The 23,372-nt window shown below is 41.8% G+C and overlaps 2 protein-coding genes across 3 annotated transcripts; one reads left to right on the top strand and one right to left on the bottom strand.

The window, feature by feature from the left end:
• Window positions 1-6,877: 6,877 nt before the first annotated feature.
• ca6 (carbonic anhydrase VI) lies at window positions 6,878-12,896 on the top strand. Of its 2 annotated transcripts, none has more exons than XM_028582996.1 (10): window positions 6,878-7,121; window positions 8,208-8,387; window positions 8,988-9,136; window positions 9,505-9,600; window positions 11,025-11,091; window positions 11,168-11,325; window positions 11,500-11,626; window positions 11,756-11,839; window positions 11,925-11,957; window positions 12,065-12,896. In XM_028582996.1, exons 1-10 carry the CDS (start codon window positions 7,031-7,033, stop codon window positions 12,697-12,699), a joined length of 1,620 nt encoding a protein of 539 aa, XP_028438797.1. In that variant the 5' UTR covers window positions 6,878-7,030; the 3' UTR covers window positions 12,700-12,896. The 2 variants fall into 2 exon arrangements, with proteins under 2 accessions (XP_028438797.1, XP_028438798.1); XM_028582997.1 differs by lacking the exon at window positions 6,878-7,121 and adding an exon at window positions 7,646-8,079.
• On the bottom strand, window positions 12,810-20,607 carry slc2a5 (solute carrier family 2 member 5). The gene is made up of 11 exons (XM_028582998.1): window positions 20,558-20,607; window positions 20,332-20,430; window positions 20,063-20,223; window positions 19,846-19,970; window positions 18,640-18,792; window positions 18,209-18,522; window positions 17,893-18,003; window positions 17,705-17,806; window positions 16,690-16,765; window positions 16,256-16,383; window positions 12,810-13,378 (listed from the first exon to the last, which is right to left on the bottom strand). Exons 1-11 carry the CDS (start codon window positions 20,600-20,602, stop codon window positions 13,154-13,156), a joined length of 1,539 nt encoding a protein of 512 aa, XP_028438799.1. The 5' UTR covers window positions 20,603-20,607; the 3' UTR covers window positions 12,810-13,153.
• Window positions 20,608-23,372: the final 2,765 nt, after the last annotated feature.

Below are 23,372 nucleotides of genomic sequence, written 5' to 3'. Positions count from 1 at the left end.
GCCATCAGGACCACATCATCTGCAAAGAGCAGCGATGAGATCCCCAGCCCACCAAACTGCAACCCCTCCCCACCCCGACTACGCCTCGATATCCTGTCCATAAATATTACAAACAGGATTGGTGACAAAGCGCAGCCCTGGCGGAGGCCAACCCTCACCTGAAACGAGTCCGACTTACTACCGAGAACCCGACACAGCTCTCACTTTGGTCATACAGAGATTGGATGGCCCTGAGTAGAGACCCCCTCACCCCATACTCCCGCAGCACCTCCCACAGTATCTCCCGGGGACCCGGTCATACGCCTTCTCCAAATCCACAAAACACATGTAGACCCGGTTGGGCATACTCCCAGGCTCCCTCCAGGATCCTTGCGAGAGAAGAGCTGGTCCGTTGTTCCACGACCAGGACGGAATCCGCATTGTTCCTCCTCAACCCGAGGTTCGACTATCGGCCGAACCCTCCTTTCCAGCACCTTGGAGTAGACTTTACCAGGGAGGCTGAGAAGTGTGATACCCCTATAATTGGCACACACCCTCTGGTCCCCTTTTAAAAAGAGGAACCACCACCCCAGTCTGCCACCCTTTGGCACCGTCCCAGACTTCCACGCAATGTTGAAGAGGCGTGTCAACCAGGACAGCCCCTCCACACCCAGAGCCTTGAGCATTTCTGGACGGATCTCATCAATCCCGGGGCTTTGCCACTGTGTAGTTGTTTGACTACATCAGTGACTTCCGCCTGGGAAATCGACGACAATCCCCGTTATCCTCCAGCTCTGCCTCTAACATAGAGGGCGTATTAGTCGGATTCAGGAGTTCCTCAAAGTGCTCCTTCCACCGCCCTATTACCTCCTCAGTGGAGGTCAACAGTGTCCCATCCTTACTGTACACAGCTTGGATGGTTCCCCGCCCCCCCTCCTGAGGTGGCGAACAGTTTTCCAGAAACACTTTGGTGCCGACCGAAAGTCCTTCTCCATGTCTTCTCCAAACTTCTCCCACACCCGCTGCTTTGCCTCTTTCACGGCAGAGGCTGCAGCCCTTCGGGCCCCTCGGTACCCTGCAACCGCCTCCGGAGTCCTCCGAGATAACATATCCCGGAAGGACTCCTTCTTCAGTCGGACGGCTTCCCTGACCACTGGTGTCCACCACGGTGTTCGTGGGTTACCGCCCCTTGAGGCACCTAAGATCCTAAGACCACAGCTCCTCGCCGCAGCTTCAGCAATGGAAACTTTGAACATTGTCCACTCGGGTTCAATGCCCCCAGCCTCCACAGGGATGCACGAAAAGCTCCGCCGGAGGTGTGAGTTGAAAGTCTGTCGGACAGGGGCCTCCTCCAGACGTTCCCAATTTACCCGCACTACACGTTTGGGCTTACCAGGTCTGTCCAGAGTCTTCCCCCACCCCCTGACCCAACTCACCACCAGATGGTGATCGGTTGACAGCTCTGCCCCTCTCTTCACCCGAGTGTCCAAAACATACGGCCTCAGATCAGATGAAACGATTATGAAATCGATCATTGACCTTGGCCTAGGGTGCTCTGGTACCAGGTACACTTATGAGCATCCCTGTGTTCGAACATGGTGTTCGTTATAGACAATCCATGACTAGCACAGAAGTCCAACAACAAACAACCACTCTGGTTTAGATCAGGGAGGCCGTTCCTCCCAATCACGCCTCTCAGGTGTCTCCATCATTGCCCACGTGTGCGTTGAAGTCCCCCAGCAGAACAATGGAGTCCCCCACTGGAGCCCCATGCAGGACTCCAGTCAAGGTCTCCAAGAAGGCCGAATACTCCGAACTCCTGTTTGGTGCATATGCACAAACAACAGTCAGAGTTTTCCCCCACAACCCGCAGGCGTGGGGAGGCGACCCTCTCGTCCACCGGGTAAACTCCAACACAGCGGGCGCTCAGCCGGGGCTTGTGAGTATCCCCACACCCGCCCGCGCCCACACCCCTGGGCAACTCCGGAGAAGAAAAGAGTCCAACCCCTATCCAGGAGTATGGTTCCAGAACCGAGACTGTGCGTAGAGGTAAGCCCCACCAGATCTAACCGTAGCGCCCACCTCCCGCACCAGTTCCGGCTCCTTCCCCCACAGAGAGGTGACGTTCCCACGTCCCCAGAGCCAGCGTCTGCCGCCCGGGTCTGGTCCGTCGAGGCCCCTGACCTTCACTGCCACCCATGTGGCATCGCACCCGACCCCAACGGTTCCTCCCACAGGTGGTGGGCCCATGGGCTGGAGAGATGGGAGCCACGTAGCTTGTTCGGGCTGTGCCCGGCCGGGCTCCGTGGCAAACCCGGCACCAGGCGCTCGCCCGACGAGCCCGCCGTCTGGGCCTGGCTCCAGACGGGGGCCCCGGGCTTCCTCCGGGCAGGGTCACTCCATCTCTACCTTGCTTCTTCATTGGGGTTTTTGAACCATTCTTTGTCTGGCCCCTCACCTGAGACCACTTTGCCTTGGGAGACCCTACCAGGAGCACAAAGCTCCAGACAACACAGCCCTCAGGTTCACAGAGACACACAAACCTCTCCACCACGATAAGGTGATGGTTCACGGAGAAGCACAGAGTGTTTATATACTGTTTATATAAGGGTGTTTATTGTGTAAATATGTTTGTTTTATTACTATTATTATTATAACTCATTCTATTTTTTCTATTTCTTATACTTTATGTCTATTTCCTCTCCTATGTCTACTTAATGTGTATTTGTGTTCTTCTGATGTGTGTAAAAAAATGTTCTTCTTTTGAGCTGCTGTAGCACAAGAATTTCCCCAGTGTGGGATTAATAAAGTCTATCTTATCTTATCTTATCTTATATAATCTTAAGGTTAGCAAGAGCCCAGGTTCAGATAACATTAGTGGCTGTGTGCTTAAATTCTGTACTTTTCACCCAGTCTCTTCTGGTTCAAACAGTTCCTAAAGTATGGAAACATGCCACCATTGTCCCTGTGGCTAAATGTAAGAAGCCTAAGATATTGAATGATTTTAGACCAGTTAGCTCTCACCTCACTGGAGATGAAAACCTTTGAGAAACTGGTTAAGCAGGAGATACTGAGGTAGGACCCACTTCAGTTTGTCTATAGAGCAGGCAGAGGTATTGATGATGCAACACTTACTCTGTTAAATTTCTTTGTTCAACATCTGGAAGCCTCAAAAACCCACACTAGGCTTCTCCACATTTAATACTATCCAGCTGTACTTGCTGAGAAGCTACTATCATATTTTAATGTGAACTTGTTGGCTGGATTGTGGATTTCTTGTCAGACAGGTCACAGTGCGTCAGGTTTAATGGTGTCTTATCTTTTAAATTGTTTTCTTCCACTGGTGCTGGTTCACCGCAGGGATGTGTCCTTTCACCATTGCTTTTCAATTTATATACTTTTTTTGTGAAATTTGCTGACTACAGTCATTGTAAGCCTTTTAAATAATGAGGGCACTGTCCTGTAGTTGATGACTACGCTAGTTGGTGCAAAGAGTTTTATTTATTGATAAATGTGTCTAAGACTAAAGACACGATTATTGATTTCCGTTGGCTCCAGCCCAGCGTTACACATATTGTCGTTCAGGAGAAGGATATTAAGATTGTTTGTCAATATAAATACTTGGGAACCATTATTGATAATACATTATGTTTTGAACCCAACACCGACGCCGTTTGTAAAAAAGTCCAGCAGAGGCTTTTCTTTTTGAGAAAAATGAAGTCATTCAATGTTTGCAATGTTTTAAAGACTTTGTTTTATCAGTGTTTTATTGAGTCTTGCCTTTTGCATGGTGGCGTGGTATGGCAGTCTTCTATTGGCTGGTAAAAACAGGTTAGCAAGGCCAAAGGCCATTGAAAAGCTGAATTTATTTCATTTACATCATTAATTGCTGCTTTTCAGATCAAACATCAGATCAAATTTCCTTCGGGATAATAAAGTTGGAAATTTGGACATTCCAGGAAATGGTTATTACCACCACATACAGAAAAAATATGACAATATATTCTCACTTGAGGACCTTTTTGGTGCAGAAAAAGAAAATACACTGACATTCATAAACAAAAGTAATTTAAAGGATTACCAGGTACTCCAGCATCATTGATCCATTTATGTTTAATCCCATTATCACCTTCATGTGAATAAATGAACCAAAATTCCTGATTAAGTGAATGACAAGACAAGGAAAGATAATATAAAATAAAATAAGCTTTAGATGGGATCAATACAGGGAAATTGTGTAAAAGCAGAAGAGAATTACAAAATGGTTGTATAATAGTTTAAATGATACTATATGTACAATTTGGAGGAGAAAACAGAGGCACAATGAAACATTTACAGGAAGTGGGTAAAAGTGGTTTGGTGTTGAGGCATTTGTTAATTATGCGCAGTACAGCCAACACTTACTTTGAGACACCAGCAGTTTACAGTTAGAAACAAACACATTATAAAGCACAATGAATCTCTTCACCATCACCAATAGGTGTTTGTATTAGGGATTGGTCGACCCCTAGTTTGTATGCATTTGTTTGTGGGGTCTGTGGCTACCGCATGTATGTATAGATGCAGATAAACATTTATAAGCACATACATATTTTCTTTTTATCTATGTGATATACATGTATTGTCTAATTGATAATTTCTGTTATATTGATCTAATCTAAATAGTATTCTCGCTAATTTAATCATCACATCCGACAACATTTGCTCCCATCTCAGTGTACAGATCAAACTGTTCTTCTTATGGTTGATGGAAGTCACTGTAGGCCTACATACTGGAGAAGTCACTGAGAGTTGTATGCTTTGAATTGGCCTTTTAACTGCATCACCATCACACATCATCAAAACTAGATTATTAAGTAGTAGATTCCCAACAGTGTACTGGAAGAAATTGGAAAAAAGAGACATTTAGTGTAATAAATTCTCATCTGACTCATAAAAATACGAGAAGAGACTTTACAAGTCAAATTCTGGATCCTTGTGATGAGGTGTCGTATACATGGAGTTTGAGCACTCATCTGTTGTAAATTTGATCCCACACTTTTGTTTTTTTACTTTCTACACACTGCATATAGCTTTTGTTTTGTTTATTTTTTTTAAACTGTTTTGTCTCCTCTTCACCAAGACCAGCACAGGACATAGTACATAGGCCTACAACCTGCCGCTAAAACATATATGTCAAGCTTACCATACAGTGGGCTAAAATAACTATGCTTGCTCTTAGCCGGTACAACCACGTCATTTAAGCCCCTAAGACCTTAAAAACTATTATTTTCCTTGAGGCAAAGACAAAACTAGTGATTTAGGAAGAAGAAAGCTACGGTTCATTTCTAAGTGCTGGTGTATGCAGGTTGAGTGCAAAGGGGCATCAAACCTGTGGCTTCTTAATGATCTCAGACTTTTTTTGAGTTGAAAATGCTCTCCTGTCACTTCCACCATAGTCAGTTCTGTTTTCTCCACCTGGGCTTGTTTAAAATAGTTTTTTTTGTATCATCCTTCATGATAAATAAACAAAAACAACTGGTATCAATGAAATGCAGGCCGTCGAAAGGCTGTAACTCCCGTCCAGAGAGGAAGGATGTGAGTGCAACAATGAGTCTTAAATCAAGGTGAGTCCTTTGATCATTTTATAACTCAATCACCTCGATGCACACACACACACACACACACACACACACACACACACACACACACACACACACACACACACACACACACACACACACACACACACACACACACACAAGAGTTTTGCATTAGGCTACTAGTTTTATGACTAGTGACTATGACTCCTTGACTAAATAATTCCAAACTTATTTTTACCTTGGACTTAATTTTAGTGCACAGGGCAAATTCCAATCCTAACCTGTGCAAACCTAACCCTAATTCCATTGTCTAATCTATTTTACGTGGGGTTGTGTTGCAGTGTTATGAGGCGTTATGTGCTGTTTATGACTATATTGTCAGAGCACAGCGACTTCCTGGAGTCTCCATTGTTTGCCCGACAACCTCACAGTGGAAGGCAATCTCGGCCAAGAAATAGTTCAGACGTCCCTTATAACGGCAACTCTTTTGTTGTTTTACAGATGTGTTAATTAGTGAGTTCATTCTACTCTTTATGCTAACCTAAGCTAACCGGCTGCTGGCTGAAGCCATATAGCCTATTTAATGGACATATAGATAGATATGAAGGTGGTATCAATTTCCTCATTCAATTCCAGGCAAGAAAGTGAAAAAGCATATTTCCCCAAACCATATCTTAAAATTCTGACCAAGATTATCCCTCTGAAGACAAACAAACTGCTTTTGCTTTCACTTATTTGCATGTTCTTGTGAAGCAAACTGCACACTCACACACCTCAGAGCTGAACAGCTCTGGCATGTATAAGGTGGAGGTGTTGGACATGTTGCGACTAGAGTTCATGAACAGGTGGTACACAATACAATACTACTACCATTGGCTCTCATGTTTTTGTTCAGCAGAAGCCATCTGGGGTTTCTAAGAACGACTTGCAGCTTGCTTAACCAGCTAAATGACAGCAGCATGAATGTGCTTTTATCATGGTTTCCTGTAAATGCAAATGACAAACAAAAAGGTTGTACGAAAGTGACAGTTATTTAAAAAGCACAAGTAAAATGAAAATATTAAAATCTGTTAGTTAGCCTACTGAAGGATGACTGGGATGCTGAAGCAACAAGATATATTTGGTATTTATCTCCTTGTCTACACATATTTGGTACTCAAGTCAAATATGAAACTAACTTTTGTCCTCAAAGACAAAATAAATTATTTATTTGGGTTAGTTACCTCAACACCCGTAATTTTATTCTGATATTAGAGTAGAATAATCTGCAGACAATGATCAGTTGTTTCACACTGAGAGATAACATTTCAACTCGAGTCTTTTTGACAGTGCAGTCACTTTGGAGCTGCTGAGCAGAGCTCTGGGCGTTTTTAGCAGAGGTTTCAACACCTCCCTCTACTCGCAGTTTAAATGTGCAGAGAAAACCTCTGTGAGGTGTCAGCACCCTGCGTGAAGGAGAAGAGATAGCGATGGTGTTCTTCTCGGTGTTTGCCTCCGCTGTTTTGGTCTGTGTTGTCAGTGATGGGATTCCTCGTCATGGGATACACTGGACATACAAAGGTAGGCTTTTTTTCATTTAAAGAATGTAGTATGATTTTTTTTTAAATCAACCCCTAACTTACCACTTATTTACAAAAGTGACAGAACTGAATTGGATTTAAAGGTGATTGATGCGTAAAACGCGCGTGACAACACGGAAAGTATTCACAGCGCTTCGCTTTTTCCACATTTTGTTATGTTACAGCCTTATTCCAAAATGGATTCAATTTATTTTTTCCCCTGAACATTCTACAATAATACCCCATAATGACAACATAAAAAAAAGTTTGTTTGAGATTTTTGCAAATTTATTCAAAAAAAAAAAAAAAGTAGTACATAAGTAGGCTATTCACAGCCGTTGCAATCAAGCTCAAAATTGAGCTCAGATGCATTCTGTTTCCACTGATGCTCCTTGAGATGTTTCTACAGCTTAATTGGAGTCCACCTGTGGTAAATTCCGTTAATGTGACATGATTTGGAAAGGCACACGCCTGTCTCTATAAAGTCCCACAGTTAACAGTGCACGTCCGACCACAAAACAAGCATGAAGTCGAAGGAATTGTCTGTAGACTTCCGAGACCGGATTGTCTCGAGGCACAGATCTGGGGAAGGCTGTAATATAACAAAATGTAGAAAAAGTGAAGCGCTGTGAATACTTTGCGTATGCACTGTATACAGTGCGTATTTGTTTTGGTAGAAAAAGCTGCCAAGTTATTTGAATATTGTTAGCCTATAATTGTTATGTATGTATGTTTCTAAACATTAACCCGAGGCACTTGTTAGCTTTTTTCTTTTTCTGGGTGGCGCGTGCTGCATTGATCAAATACCTGGACAACCATATGTTGTGAGACATATTATTAGGTGTACACAGCACGGGAGTACTACATAATTTTGGGATGAATACAATTGAGGAAATGCACTTCATCTGCCACAATATCCAGTTGAACAAGTCCTTTGCATGTGGTGCTTGCCCAACAACGTGAGTAGTTTAGGCCCATATTCCACAAACAAAAGCATAGATCTTGCAATATGCCGCCTCCCTAAATCATTTATTTCTGGGTGATTTTTACAATGTAATAGTTTTCGGGGGTTGACTTTTACCCACAGAGGGAGCTTTGGATCAGTTGCACTGGCCAACCGAGTACCCTGCATGTGGCGGCCAGAAGCAGTCCCCAATAGACATCCAGCGGCGCAGCGTGAGACACAACCCAGATATGTTGCAGCTGGAACTCAGCGGATATGATGCTCAGAAAGGAAATTTTCTCATGTCCAACAACGGGCACTCCGGTAAGCCAGTACCACAAACACATTACTCACCCTCAATATTAACTCACTGTTAAAGGACCATACCACTGCTTCTGCTGTTCTAGTTCCTGAACTATGAACCAAACTTCATGTGACAGCATTTTATTGCCAAGAAATTAAAATGTTTGAAAGTTTATTTCCTTCTTTTTAGTCAGCCATTGGTTTTTATTCATTTCTTTATGGTGTTAAACTCAGTTTTTAAACCTTTTTCGAATTGTTTAAAACCATAACAGTGAACCTCATCAATTCTGCACATTTTCCCCAAGCAGAGCACCAGTATTGTTGCATGGTATTGGTTAGATTTGAAAAGCTTGCACTGCATTAGCCTACTTCTTATCAATAATATACCTTTTGATGAATCATGATTACAGGCTTTATGTCCACTGTGGTAGATTATACAACTCAAACAAGTATTAAGAAATAAATGGAAGCCAATGGCTGCCTTGAATTCAGGAAATGCATTTCAAAAGCTGAAACTCAAAAGCAGTTATGTACAGTATCTGTGATTTGTATGCTGACTTGTTGTTTTTTTTGTTTTTTTTATAAAACACTGAAAATGACGTTTCTTTATGTTTCCATCAGTTCAAATCGACCTGCCTCCCACTATGGTGATCACCAAAGGCCTCCCAGGGAAATACACAGCTGTCCAGATGCACCTGCACTGGGGCGGGTGGGACCTGGAGGCCAGTGGGGCGGAGCACACTGTAGATGGCATCCGTTACATGGCAGAGGTTGGCTTGAAAAAAAAAGTTTGAAAATGAGAGTTTGGCTAGAAAGACATGCCACCAGCTGGTTGAGATAGTGCACCACTGCAGTGATGACAGGCCTTCAATGCACAATTCAGACATCCTCTATTCATGAAAGCCTGCACTTATTCATAGACCTGTGCAGCTATTAAATGCATATATAAACATAAGTTACAACGAAGCACAGAAACTGCATTTGTACAAACATCATTACACTGCCTCAGTTCACTTCCACAGTGTAGAACAACAAGCATATTATCCTGCCTAAACTGATCAGTAGTACTAGCCTCATAGAAGGTCATTGGGCATGTTTTGGCACCTAACCTGTTTTGCATTTCAATCTTGTCTTTCAGCTCCATGTTGTCCATTACAATTCTGACAAGTACAAGAGCTTTACTGAAGCCAGAGATAAGTCAGATGGTCTGGCAGTACTCGCCTTTTTCTATGATGTAAGTACACTGTTATCCCAAATGAGTTGACTTTACTAGAAATTTGCATTGAAACTTGTTTCCTTAAACCATTAAAGTTTTTACACAAGGTTAAATTTAACAGGTCAAGTTGATGCAGTAGACAAATAAAGTTTACATTAGTAGTCATTACTAAACATCATTAGTAAACAGAAATAATTTGTTTCTGGTGTCATGTTGTCTCAAATAAGCATGTTAAGTTAAACACGCAATGACACTTAATACATAAGCATTAACATTAGGCTACTTATCACTACTAAATTTATAATTTAAATATAAGACTGGACTACAATAGAGCTGTTTGGAGCAGTTTGTGAACAGTGTTTTCTGTTGGAGATGGTAAGTGCCTTTTGGGGTGGACTTTGGGCTTTTTCACTTTGTAAACCTATAACGTGCACACAAAAAAATAATATATATATATTTTGTTATTGTAACAGTTGAATTACACCTACATATTGGTTTACAGTAACACAAAAAACTTTTGTTCTGTTTTCTTTGTGTTCTGCTTTGACTGACCGCAAAGTTGATAAACATCCTGCACAGGATACCAGCACTATTTCTGATAAATGATCATCAGTTCTGCTATGAGTTTGCAAAAAAAGTCTTTGTAGTAGAAAATGATACACTCCAAATGCCCTTTTGAAGTGTATATATATATATATATATATTTTTTTTTTTTTTTGTCATCCTGCTGGGTAAAGGCTCTATGGAGTGTTCATTTACATGCCGACGTATTGAATGAGTGCTTGTTTCCAGAGGAATGCTCTGGCTCTCAGCTCTGGCTCTCTGGCTCTCAGCTGCAAGGGGTCATCGCTGCAGCAACGCCACCGCTGGCATCCGCCGTAACAGCAGCACAGAGTGGCAGAGAGTAATTGCTATTTGGACAAACTCATTTAAAGGAGGATTCCGTTTAATTGCATCTGGGAACTCGGCAACAAAAGATTATCAGACGTATGTAATGTATTCTGAAAGGAGAACATAGTTGAAGGCATACATTTAAAAACACCCATCATAGTTTACAGACCAACATTCTGGTTCAACTTTGATCTTTTGTATCCAACAAACTGTTTTCAACACAGGGATTAACAGGGGAATTTTAAGGACAGCTTATGTGCACTCACTTTTACCTATTAACTCCAAATACAGTATTTTAGAAAATCTGACTAAGTTTCTCGCCCTGTCAGAAGTTTGTAGTGATGTAGCTGTGTTCCCACATTTTAATAATTACTTCTGTGAATAGAATATTATCATAATATATAGATACAATGTCCCAACCCATGAAAACAACAAGGCTCAAGTTATAATAAACCAGAATAATCAAGTCCCCCCCTTACTTTACAAGCGCTTACACACATTGTTTTCTGTTTTCACTGAACATTTAAGCTTCTCCTTTGGTTTACTTTCAGGATGGGCATTTTGAGAACACCTACTACAGTGATTTCATCTCCAACCTGGCCAAAATCAAATATGCAGGTACTTAATGCAAACACAAACTAACCGACCAACGTTAGTGTTTGAGTCTAATGTGGTTTTGATGTGATCCTGACAGGTCAGAACATGAACATATCAAGCATTGATGTGCGCTCCATGCTCCCTGAGAACCTCAACCACTTCTTCAGATACCAGGGATCCCTCACCACGCCACCCTGCTACGAGAGCATCCTCTGGACTGTGTTTGATACTCCCATCACTCTCTCACATAACCAGGTACAGCAGACAGGTGGAAGCAAAAGAGTGTTTGTAATATTACAGCTGATAAAAATAAATAAAACTTTCAACTATTCTGTCATATATGGAACCAAACTGTCAAAGGATATTGGCTCATTTTAACTATTATGTGGTGCAGTGTCATAGCTTTTTCTTCTTCTCTGTCATGTTCAGATCAGGAAACTGGAGAGTACTCTGATGGATATGGACAACAAGACCCTGTGGAATGACTACCGTATTGCTCAGCCTCTCAACAGCCGCGTGGTGGAGTCATCTTTTCTTCCGCGCTTAGGGAAAGGAAGTATGTTGCTTGTTGCGACATTGCGATTACACAATAGAGCAATGTCATTTATTCCTCAGAATTAACATGGGGCGCAACCGAGGCCTGAGTCTAATCCTCGTCATTTTCATTCTCCGTTTGTCTTTTCAGCATTTTGTCGGCAAGATGAGATTGAATCGAGGCTCCTGAAGATTGAGGGTCTAATAACATCTCTTGGAAAGCATGTCACTTCAGGTGGGTCATTAAAAACTGCTGAAGATAGCTGGATGTGAAATGAAAATGCCCATATTTACTCTTCTTTCTTACTTATTCCCTTGAGGTGGATTTCGCAACTCAGGGCCTTACAGACATGGTGAGTCCTTGATTTCCTTCTGATTGAATTTGAGCTCTAACTGGGATTTGTGACTGTGGATGATTAAAAGTAGATTAGTCTGATTCTATTTTTTCTGTTTTACTCAGAACCTCATGGTCTGTTTCCTTTGGTGCTCGTCTTCCCGGAGAAAAATTCTGGAAGTTATGCTTTGGCCCGCCTCAGCCATCCCATGGAGCTGGACTCTTTCACAGTCTGCATGCATGTCTTGCCTCAGCTCGAGGGGGTCCACACCGTCATCTCCTACGCCAGTAACGGCAATGACAACGAGATGATGATAATCATCGGCGAGGACAGAGATGCGAGAGAGGTGGGGCTCTGGATTGGCAACGAGTTTGTCAACCTGCCGCACAACGTCAAGTCCCACGACTGGACCAACTTCTGCATCACCTGGTCGTCCCACACTGGCGGCGCGGAGCTGTGGATCAATGGCATGGTGGGGGAGCAGCGAAACCTGAAAAGCGGTTACACAATCAGCCCTGGCGGTGTGTTCATCCTGGGCAAAGACCAGGATGGATTACTGGGAATCTCCAACGCAGACGCCTTTGTGGGTAAGATGACTGATGTCAACATCTGGGACTATGTGCTGACCACAGCAGATATCCGAGACCAGATGTCATGCGAGACAAACAGCACCGTGGTGGGAAATGTGTTCAGCTGGGGAACCACCAAACTCAGTCTGTTTGGAGGGGTGCAGCTGGACAGTCAGTACAGATGCTCTTGAAGAGGCTCAGCTGCTTCTGTTCACATGTGCTTTAAAAGGCTGCAGTAAACCAAATTATCAATGCTGATGGTGGGGATTTTAAAATGAGTATGACTTTCAGGCACCTGTAATTCAATTTTTAATGCAAACTGTATCTTACAGCTTCAGTCATGTATTGTATTCATACCTTTGCATCGTCAATAAAGGCTTATAAGTGACTTGTTGGTTTGTTTAATGACTCAGGCACCAATTCACATCTCTATAAGGTGGCGTTGCAGTGCACACATCAAGTTTCACTGTATTTTTAGCTGGAATTGAATTGCACAAAGATTTAGTAGCCACAAACAATGTACAAAGAGATTCTGTAAAGGTTCCTTGTGAAATAGAAAGTAGAGGCTAAATTAAGACATTCACAGTCTATTACAATCCTCCCAAGAGTGAAGACTTCCTCTCCTCTGAATGCTCTCATTTGTCTTCAAAAGGCTGTGACCCTCACTGCATCCTCCAGGCTTTCTTTGCTCTCTTTCAGTGGCAGATCACCATCACCGAGTTTGATCTCCACGTTGTTCCTCTTGGCAAATATCTGGCAGATCTCCAGGAATGTCTTGTTCTTGGTCTCCGGGACCACCAGCCAGATGTAGATCAGCGTGACCAGACAGATGAAGGAAAAAATGATAAAGCTGTAGGAGCCCAGACCTCTCTGGAGGGAGAAGGAAGAAGAGGAAATGTGATTAGTGTGTCCTCATGAGACATTGTAAATATGTTAGCCAGAAACAGTTGGTTTGGCATAAACAGCATCTAAGGTGCTTTTGTTGGAATGCTCTTTTTGGTTTATGTTACTAAAACAAATTCCTCCATTGTTTGCTTTGTGGTTTAAAGAAGAAATGAGAGGAAATAAACATGATGCAAGTATAATGGTTGTGTTTATCTCTAAGATTACGCTACTCATTCCATTGGAAAAGACACAAGGACCGACGCATGTATCATTCCTATTTTGCACACGACGCACAGCAGACTTTTCCCTCCACAGACGCACGTCGGTAAATTAGGGAATGAAGTCGTGCTCCCGGGGGCGGTTCAGCTAAAAGAGGAGGCGTGTTCAGGCGCAAACGTTCCATGATGCTATTTTGCAGTTTCAGAAAACAATTCGTTATTCGCGTTATTCAGATGCTATTTAATGCTTGGCCATAATGTAGCGTGTGCACGTATACACTTTGCTTATCTCATATACACGGACGCATGCAGTTCCCATTTTTGCAAACCATACATAATTACAAAGAAAAATATTAGGCCTACTGAAAATGCGCTTCAAGTGTTTGGAGATCAGGAGGCACTTTACAATACAGTCCTCAAAAAGTCGCAGCATTCTTTGTGGCTTGTTGTGTTTTATGACGTGTAGAGGACGTGATGTTGAACTACGGCGGATTCTGGTCCGGGAGTGGCAATGCGCGATGCGCTCATGGTGGAGCGGGTGACGGAGTTGGGGGGAGGAGGAAGGGGCACAACATTACAGCACAACAGGTTGCATCGGGCGCAAGACTCATTTATCCCGCCGTTATAATAGCAACAGCACCCGAGATCCGCCCACAAAGCTACTTGCGTTTCACGTTTGATACTTGCGTTTCAGATCGTTAAAATAGGGCCCACAATGACAAAAGTGCTCCTAATAAAAAGGCATTGATGCTAAGTCTGCTAGAAGAACAGGCAGACAGGGGGAAACAGCTAGCCTGGCTCTGTACAAAGCTAACAAAATTGGCCAACCTGCACCATAAAGGTGAGTGATTGTACGGTCCTATATTTAATACGTGAAAAAAAAGGTAAAAAAGAGAACTTGTGGTTATGTGCCAGACTGTTTTGTGGCTAGGAGCAGTGTACCTAGTCTACGCTTAGTCTGACTATCACCAGACCAAGCTCAATCTTGAGCTGCAGGGCGAAATCAAATTGCCGGCAGATCGGGCTGGGTTTACCCAGTCTAGTCTACGCTGGTTGCCTGGCAAACTCACGGTGATGACAAGACTGTGTGAATGTTATTTAAATGTTCTCATCTAACTTTTGGCAAAAAGCGAGTATATTTTCCAAAACATCATTGTTTTTCTCATTTTAAATGTTTATTACTAATTAGTAATGGTGTATTTGTCTCCAGTTTGATTGGTTGTTGCAGTTGTACAGTGCATACTGAAATAAAGTAGGTAAAAATAAAGACTACATTATCATATCACAGTCAGAATGTGACTTGAATTGCCTTGCTGTTTACACTTAAAAACATCTGTAACCAATTACATTTTGAAATACAGTTTTTTTCCGATTGCTAAAAGACAGTGGGCACAACTAGAGCCACATGTGCAAACCTCTAACACAGCAGCAGTTCATGTGAACCAAACTCTAGTTTGTTTTTCATTGCTTGAACACAGTTTTCAAAACTCTACACACTTATCCCACGACTTTAACCATAACCTGCAGAACACTGTGAATATACAGCATTTTGGCTAACACACATGCTGTCAAAACTAATAACCACACATTCAAAACAGAATGGATTTCAGCCCAGTGCATTTCAAACACTGCTGATTGCAATTTCAGCTGAAAGCCTAAGCAGGTGTCTTGTTTTAGACTTGTTAGTGATCACATACAGTATATATCATATATAGGGAAAGCTCAGAAAGACTTTTCTTTGGAAGAAAAAAAGAAACAAGTAAGAATGAAACAGTTAGACATTGTACCATTCAAGAGAAAAAGTGAACAGGTAAAAGAGCAAAGATACCAATATGTCCAGATAAGATGTCTGAGGTTACATACACAGCTATTAAAAAAAAAACATAAAAAACTTTACTACTGTAAAACTGCGCACTTACTGTTTTTCAGAACGTAATGGAGGTGGAAGCAATGCAAACACCACATTCATTTGTAGATGATGCAGGACAGGTGCACGGCAAGAGAGGACATCCAATGTGATAATGAAAACTTGTCGCATCATGTTGGAGAGAGGCAGGATTAGCCCCACAATTGTTTGTTACTATTATGTACCTTTATTTTTTTCCAGTTATTCCATAAATTACTAGAGACAAAATAAAAATATACATCTATTTATACTACTACTGATTTTCATTCCTTCTTGTTTACATACAAATCTGGTATAATATAAAAAAGTAAATACCATCATGTGAAAGAATTTTACTCTTTTCTTTAAAGAAAATATTGACTAGTGTGAAATCACTTAAATTATTCAAACTGTAAAGATGAAAAGTTTGTAATTTCTGTATTGGTGTTTGATGCTAGTGTTTTTACTCTGAGTGTGTTCTGAGCGACAGTGTGTGTTATCTCAATGAGGATTGTTCATAGTGTTTGGCTGCACTGAGTCTGTTTTGACATGTGTGTGAAGAGTTGTGTTGCTTTGAATGAGTTTTGCAGGTGATGTGATGTGAACTGTTTAGCTCAGATGACTGTTGGTAGTGCAGACTGTAGTTAGAGTTTTGCACACGTGGCTTCAGTTGTGCCCACTGTCGTTTAGCAATTGAAAAAAACTGTAATAAACTTTAATTCCCCCAATGTTAGAGTTCTTAGGAACTGTGTAACTAACCTCTAGGAAGGGGAAGATGAGGCCAACAGTAAAGTTGGAGAGCCAGTGGACGGAGCCTGCGACCATGAAAGCAGCGGGCCTGGCCGACTGCCTGAACATCTCGGTGGTGACCACATAAGGAATAGGACCTGAAAAGCACAGATGTGGTTAACGACAACCCAAACACTCGAGACACATCGTTACTCTTCAGGGTGACAGGGATAATGTTCATGTCTCAGACAACTGAGTGCAGATTTACAACATATATCATTACATGTCTGGTCACATCTAAACAACACTTCAGCTAATGGAGCACCCTGTTGTAATCTGTGTGTGTGTGTGTGTGTGTGTGTGTGTGTGTGTGTGTGTGTGTGTGTGTGTGTGTGTGTGTGTGTGTGTGTGTGTGTGTGTGTGTGTGTGTGTGTGTGTGTAAATAACCACGGGGTCAGACTCACTGGGTCCTATGGCGTGTCCTATGACGTAGATGATGACACAGGCGATGCTGATGTAGGGCATCCACGTCACGCTCTCCTGTCAACCCAAACTGCTGTTATCATTAACCCGTCATGTTGATGTTTTCAAACAGGAACAAATACATAACTAAATCTTCTTAATGGCTGCATTGTGTGGGAAGACTTAAACCCACTGGGCTGTTGAAAGTAAAGCATGTCTGAAGATGTTGGGTCCAGGTGAGATTACAGGGCTCTAAATGTATAATAAATTAAAATTACAGCCCAGTACAAAATTATAGCACAGGGACACATTTCCTGTTGTTTGGCTTTGTACCCCAGCACACTGGACGACAAGGTTAAAGTGCGGACTTTTAGCTTTAAAACAATCTTATCTCTGTGATGGTGACAGCTAATTCATAAAAAAAAAAGTTCCACCTTTTCGACTCTTTTGCTATTCTGTCATACACTACTCTTTTCTCTATGATGTCCTCCCTGTCCTGTCCTGTGGTACTCAGGTGTGTTCCCGCCTTTCACCTGATCGCCTGATCATCACAAACACACCTGCACACCTGCTCCCAACTCCTTCATCAGCTCCCCAGTACATTTACCTGCCCCTTATGCCCCATACATGTTATGTCAAAGTTATAGTTTCCAACTTGAAAATTATGTTCATGTCAACATCCAAGTTGTAACTACGACTGGGAAATTAGTTAATGAGTTATATCCAACTTGGCACTTAATAATACGGATGTAACTAAAAACCAGACAAATATAGTACAGTATCTATCCTCATACATTGCACGCCTACATTAAAACAAGTGATCAAAGCATAGAACACGTACATTAAAATATTTTTTTAATGTACATCAGAGACTGATATCTACTGATTGAAGGGCAAGTCCTCCCTAAGAAAGGTTGAGAAATGCTAACAGCAGATTGTTTTTGTATGCTGAACCACTAGAGGACAGCAGAGTAATATGTTGAGGGTGTGAGACAAACTGCAGCTTTCACATGGTACCTGGAAGGTGAGAGCGACAGTGAGAAGCACACAGGCTCCACAACAGATCCCAAAGCCACAAAGCAGGAGCAGCCGTCGGCCCCAGGCTTCCACAATGAAGACCTGGTGAAACAAATGACCTGTTCCGAACTATTGTCTCCTTCTAATATGATCAAACAACAGACAGTTAGATATCAACAGGCACCTACAGCAGCCATGGTCATGAAGACATTCACTGCACCTGTTCCCACAGTAACATACTGGATGTCACTCTGCTTGACTCCTGCAGTGGCATATATGCTATCTGCATAGTAGTAGATCTGAGGAGGAAGAGAGAAATGCATTATGTTTAAATAATTAGCCAATAGTTGGAGAACAGAGGTAAAACATTAGCAGGAACAGTATTGTAGTTGAAAATAACTGAACAGAAGAAATTGCTGTTTAAGCGATGCTCTCTGATCTGGTGTTATATCTGAAATATATAACACCAGGGTCAGGGTCAGGGACAAGAATAACCCGGCTCACAGCGTTGACCCCCGACAGCTGCTGGCCCATGTTCATGGCGATGATGGAGACCAGCTGCCAGCGAAGGGAGCGCTGGGACAGCAGGCTGAGCACAGACAGTCGGCCATCGGCCCTCTCCGACTGGTCCTCCAGACGCATCTCTGACAGCTCTGCATCCACGTCGCTACTGCCACGCAGGCGCTGTAGCGCTTTCTTTGCTGTCTTTTCATCTCCTCTCTGGATGAGCATGTACCTGGGGCTCTCTGGGAAGAAGGGCAGCAACAGGAGCTCTATCATGGCTGGGATACCAGTCAAACCCAGCATGAGGGTCCAACCTGGACACAAGGGGGAACACATCTTTTACCAACACCAACCTATAAAGCTCTCTCTTGAGTCTTCTAAAATCAGCTAGTCAAGGATGTGCTTCAACATCTAACCAATGAAGGATGTACCTGTGCTGTTGCCCAGTATGTTTCTGATGCCCAGCACCTGTGCACTGAGGATGCCGATAGTGATGAAGAGCTGTGGTATGATGCCAAGGGCTCCCCTCAGGTTTTTGGGTGAGAGTTCTCCCAGATACATTGGCACCACATTGGATGAGAGACCTGCAGACAGGGAACTTAAGATACATAAAAATGACAGTAACACTTTACTTGAAGGGGTGTGGACAAGACTGACATGACACCGTCATAACCATGACATGACAAGTGATGAACATCGAGTCTTTAAGAATGTTTATGACTGTTGTTATTAAATGTCATTTAGTAAATTATGACACTTTTAATGCAAAGGTAGTATTGTTTGAGATGTTTGTGTTATGACAACTTGACATTAAGCAAGACAATAAAACCTGTCATAAATATGTAATAGCAGGCCTAATGATCAAACTTAAAGAAACTAGTTAATTAAGTGGTTGGATTTTACATTGGATGTCATGAGACCAAAATTGTGTGATGAATATTTTCCTTTTTGGAACAATTTGGACTTGTCATAAAGTTTGATTACACTGTCAAATGATTTTATAACAGCGTCATGAATAATTACCTTGACTTCAAGTAAAGTGGAACCATTTGGACTTGTCATTAAGATGTCATAAAAGTTAGATGGCAGTGAATACAGTACTGAAGGGATTTAATGTGTTTTGGAAAGATAACATTAGCATTAATTTAGGCTACTTGTTGCTAAAGTTACCGCTAACTGTAGTTAGCTGCGTAGAGCGAATTACACAAATATTATGGTCTCATGACCAATGTATTAAACAACCACTTATGACAGTTTAATGTAATGTTAACACATAAAGCTAAATAGTTTCTTTAAGTTTGATAATTAGGCCTGCTCTGACATATTTATGAGAGGTTATGTTGTCTAGGTTAATGTCAAGTTGTCATAACAAAGACATTGACAGGTTATATTGTCTTGCTTAATGTCAAGTTGTCATAACACAAACATCTCAAACAACGCTAACGTTGCATTAAAAGTGTCATCATTTAGAATAACAGTCATAAACATTCATAAAGACTCCTTCATGTTCATGACCGGTGTCATCATGTCATGGTTATGACAGTGTTATGTCAGTCTTATGCACACTCCATCAAATAAAGTGTTACCAAAATGACTCTTATAAATCTTGATTACTATAAGAGTTGAACATATCTGACCTGCACAGATGCCCACTATGAACCTAGCCACAATGATGATCTCATAGGTCTTGGCAATCTCGCTGACTCCCATCATCACAGCAGGGACGATGGAGAAGATGTTGTTGAAGAGTAGGGTGCCCTTCCTGTCCCAAGGTAGATGCATTTAAAGTCAATGTTAAATGTTAGACAAACAAGTAAACAGTTTTAATGGTGCATGATAAATTTGACATATTACCTCCCTAATTTGTTGACTAGAGGGGCCACCATCAGAGAGCCGAAGAAGCCTCCTAGCGGGTACATGGACACAGAAAGAGACCACAGCAGAGTTAGGAGGTTCTCCTCCATCGGACTGCCATAACGCTCCATGTAGGTGGTATTATAGAACTGCTGCATGAACTAAAGAGAGCAGGACAATACTGATAGAAACACATCATCATATATAAGTGACACCTGCCTCCAGATCACTGTGTGACAGTTAAGCTTTTGTATCTTTGCTTGGGTTACCGGTGATGGAGAGTTGATCACAGCCACATTGTAACCATACTGGAACGATGAACCAAATGCAGATATGAGCGTTGCCAACACCAGGACCACAGTTAGTCTCTGTCGGGGGACATCAGCGCACCAGGTGAAGCCTCATGATTACACATACATTTGCACACTGTCACAGAACAGACAAAGCAAACACTGATGTGATGGTGGTGATAATCACACCTGGTGTGTAACTCACCCCTCTCCTCACCGCAGGCTTTCCCAATTCCTCATTCTCTGCCATGACTGTGTTTGGACACTCTTTCAGTAGTAATAACAGCACACTTTGTGCACCACTGCATTCTGCTTGCCCTTTGGACAAGATCAGAGAGCGTAGCAGTGGTTTACGGCTTGGTTTCAGTTATCATTTTCATGTTGCTGACTTTGTCCTCTGGTTCAGTACATTTTGTATGCAACACACTCAAGATATTAAATGCTGCCCTGGGCTGAATGCTGATATCTGATGCTTTTATTGCACTGCATCTTCAACTAAGTTGGTTGAAGTGATTAAATCTACAGCTATCAGAATGGAGTTATGTTATCATCAAAATTATAAACCACATAAGCGTCTTTAATATTTACTTACCTGCAGGCTGGATTACAGGAGAGGTGCTTTTACATGACGACACACTGCTCTTCACTGACAATTGGCAAAGACTTCAGTATAGATCATTCTTGAGCCTTGGGTCCGACTGGTTTTATAGGGATGATTGTGTGAGTGCAGAATGGTGTATACAGTACAGCATACAGTATAATATGGAATGATTATAATAATTTAAAAACAACACTAAACATATTAAATTGGATTATTTCAGGTCAGCATACAAAAATAACCAATCACTTTGAAGTATTTATCTGTTCTTACGCTAAAGACAGTTCATCTCACACTGATTACTGAATAGATTCGCCACAGCTACCAATCGTTTTTTTTATGTTTACTTTGTCTTCAATTTGTCATGTGCTGCAATGCCTCTTATCTCTAAAGGTGAGTCTGTTTATTATCACGACAGTGATAACGACGGTTTGTTTGCTCTGAAAGCTGGAATTTGGTTATTTGCTTTAGGGATGCCTAACTGCCAAAAAAAAAAAAAAAAAACAGGGTGCTGGTGGGAAATATGAACTTATTTATATATTAAGTTAACTAAATGTATATTGTGCTTACATAGACTGTGAAAACAGCTTTTTAACAGAGAAGTATTTCAATCAACATCAGAAATAACATATATTATATCTGGTTCTTTTATCCAGTTCTTTTAGTGCAGTGGTTGCAATATTAGCATTAAACAGTTGAGGGAGCTAATGTTGTGGTTGGTTGCATCTCAACATTCAAAGAAGAAGGAGAAGAAGAAAGACATGTCACATGTAAGTGGATTTATACCATACTAATATATAATATCTTACTGCCTAATTATTCACAAATCTGGGAACCAACCATTAACCTCTCTCCTAATGTGTCTATTCTTTCTGATGTGTGACAAATAATAAAACTAATATGTTCCTCTTCAAATTCTCAACACACTTTTATTGCAGGTACTCTATGGACAATAGATGATAAGAATAAGTTCCCTAACAGTTCTTACCCCTCCAAAATCATCTTCCCTGAAAAGAAAGTACCTTCTATCAAGTGATGAGTGCAGGTATATTAATTTAATTTAAATATGCTGTTGCAGCTCTGAACTTTTGCCCATTACGTTTGGTGGACAGTGTGTTTGAGAATTGGCTCTAAGAAACACTGACGCAGCCAAATGAACAGCGTGTGTTAAAAAAAAAAAAAAAAAGAAAAAAAAAAAAAAAAGACTTCCATTATCTTGACTGGTGAATGGTCACCCCATGCAGTGAAGTACGGTCCTCTGGTACTCTTTAACCTAATGAATTAAGTGGGCAGAGAGCCAGCAGAGGAGAGCATGCAGAATTGCCTTTCAAAGGCTCAAATTACTTCAATGTCAGCCAAATCTCACAACCGAGACAATGGATTAATTCCTGTAGGAAATACAGTAAGTGTCAGTCGTCTGTGTGGCCTCTGTCTCCTCAAGGACAAAAAACTGGCAGTTTGGATGTCACCAGCATAAACAGCATTCACTTCCTCCATTTTTTCAGACGTTGTATCCAGTGCTCTTCACTTGTTGGTCCTGAGAGAACGACCTCTGCACTGTATCACATTACTTTAGACCACAGATACAATTAGATAAAAGGAAAAGTCTTTATCGCATAAAAAACTTTGTATTTATGTTGTTAATATTTGTAGTACAAACAGCATAAAGTCTCCATGTTCTGGGAATAATGTCTGAGAACTAACTGCCCTCATAAGTGTACAGTGTTGTTGCAGTGTTATGAAAAGTCTGTCCAGATATAAAGTCTTATTACTGCAATATTACCCACTTCTGCAAATTCATCAGACCAACAGAGACCATACATCTACTTACTCTAATGCCACCTTAACAACCCAAATAAGTGCTTGCCCCCTGTGAGAGTCAAACAGACACTGATCACTTAAGGATAAGAGAAAATTGGTAGTCAACAAGTTGGAATTTCTCCTTCCTCACCTTTCCCAACAACCGCAACAATCTAATTGTAATGCACCTCATCCTCTCAGGGGCAGGCTCATTAAAACTTCATGGATCTTAGACAATATTTTCAAGAGTTAAAGGAACTATGGGAAGTGGCACTGTGGTTGGAAGACCAGGTTGGTCCCATGATCCCTGTGGGGTTCAGTGGGTTCACACTCCTCGTTGGTATGCGTTCGGCCTGTGGCTCAGGGGGGAAAGGGAGCCAACAACAGCAGGGGTCAAAGGAGAAGTGAGGCTCAAAGGGAGGGCACTGGTTTCAAAGAGGAAGGTAGGACATGTGATAATAGGTCATGCATCCTGCCCACAGTGACAGTTATGATGTTGAGTTTATTTTGGCGACACGTCATCAAACACTGATGGAGTTTTGCAACAACTATCTAAAACATATTGCAACTATGAAGTTAGGCAAGGACAGACATCAAATATCAATTGAATTAATACCGGATA

This window comes from Perca flavescens, chromosome 7 (assembly GCF_004354835.1).
Source record: "Perca flavescens isolate YP-PL-M2 chromosome 7, PFLA_1.0, whole genome shotgun sequence".
Lineage (NCBI taxonomy): Eukaryota > Metazoa > Chordata > Actinopteri > Perciformes > Percidae > Perca > Perca flavescens.
The sequence above is the reverse complement of the archived record's forward strand: the minus strand, read 5'-3'. Positions and strand labels throughout refer to the sequence as shown.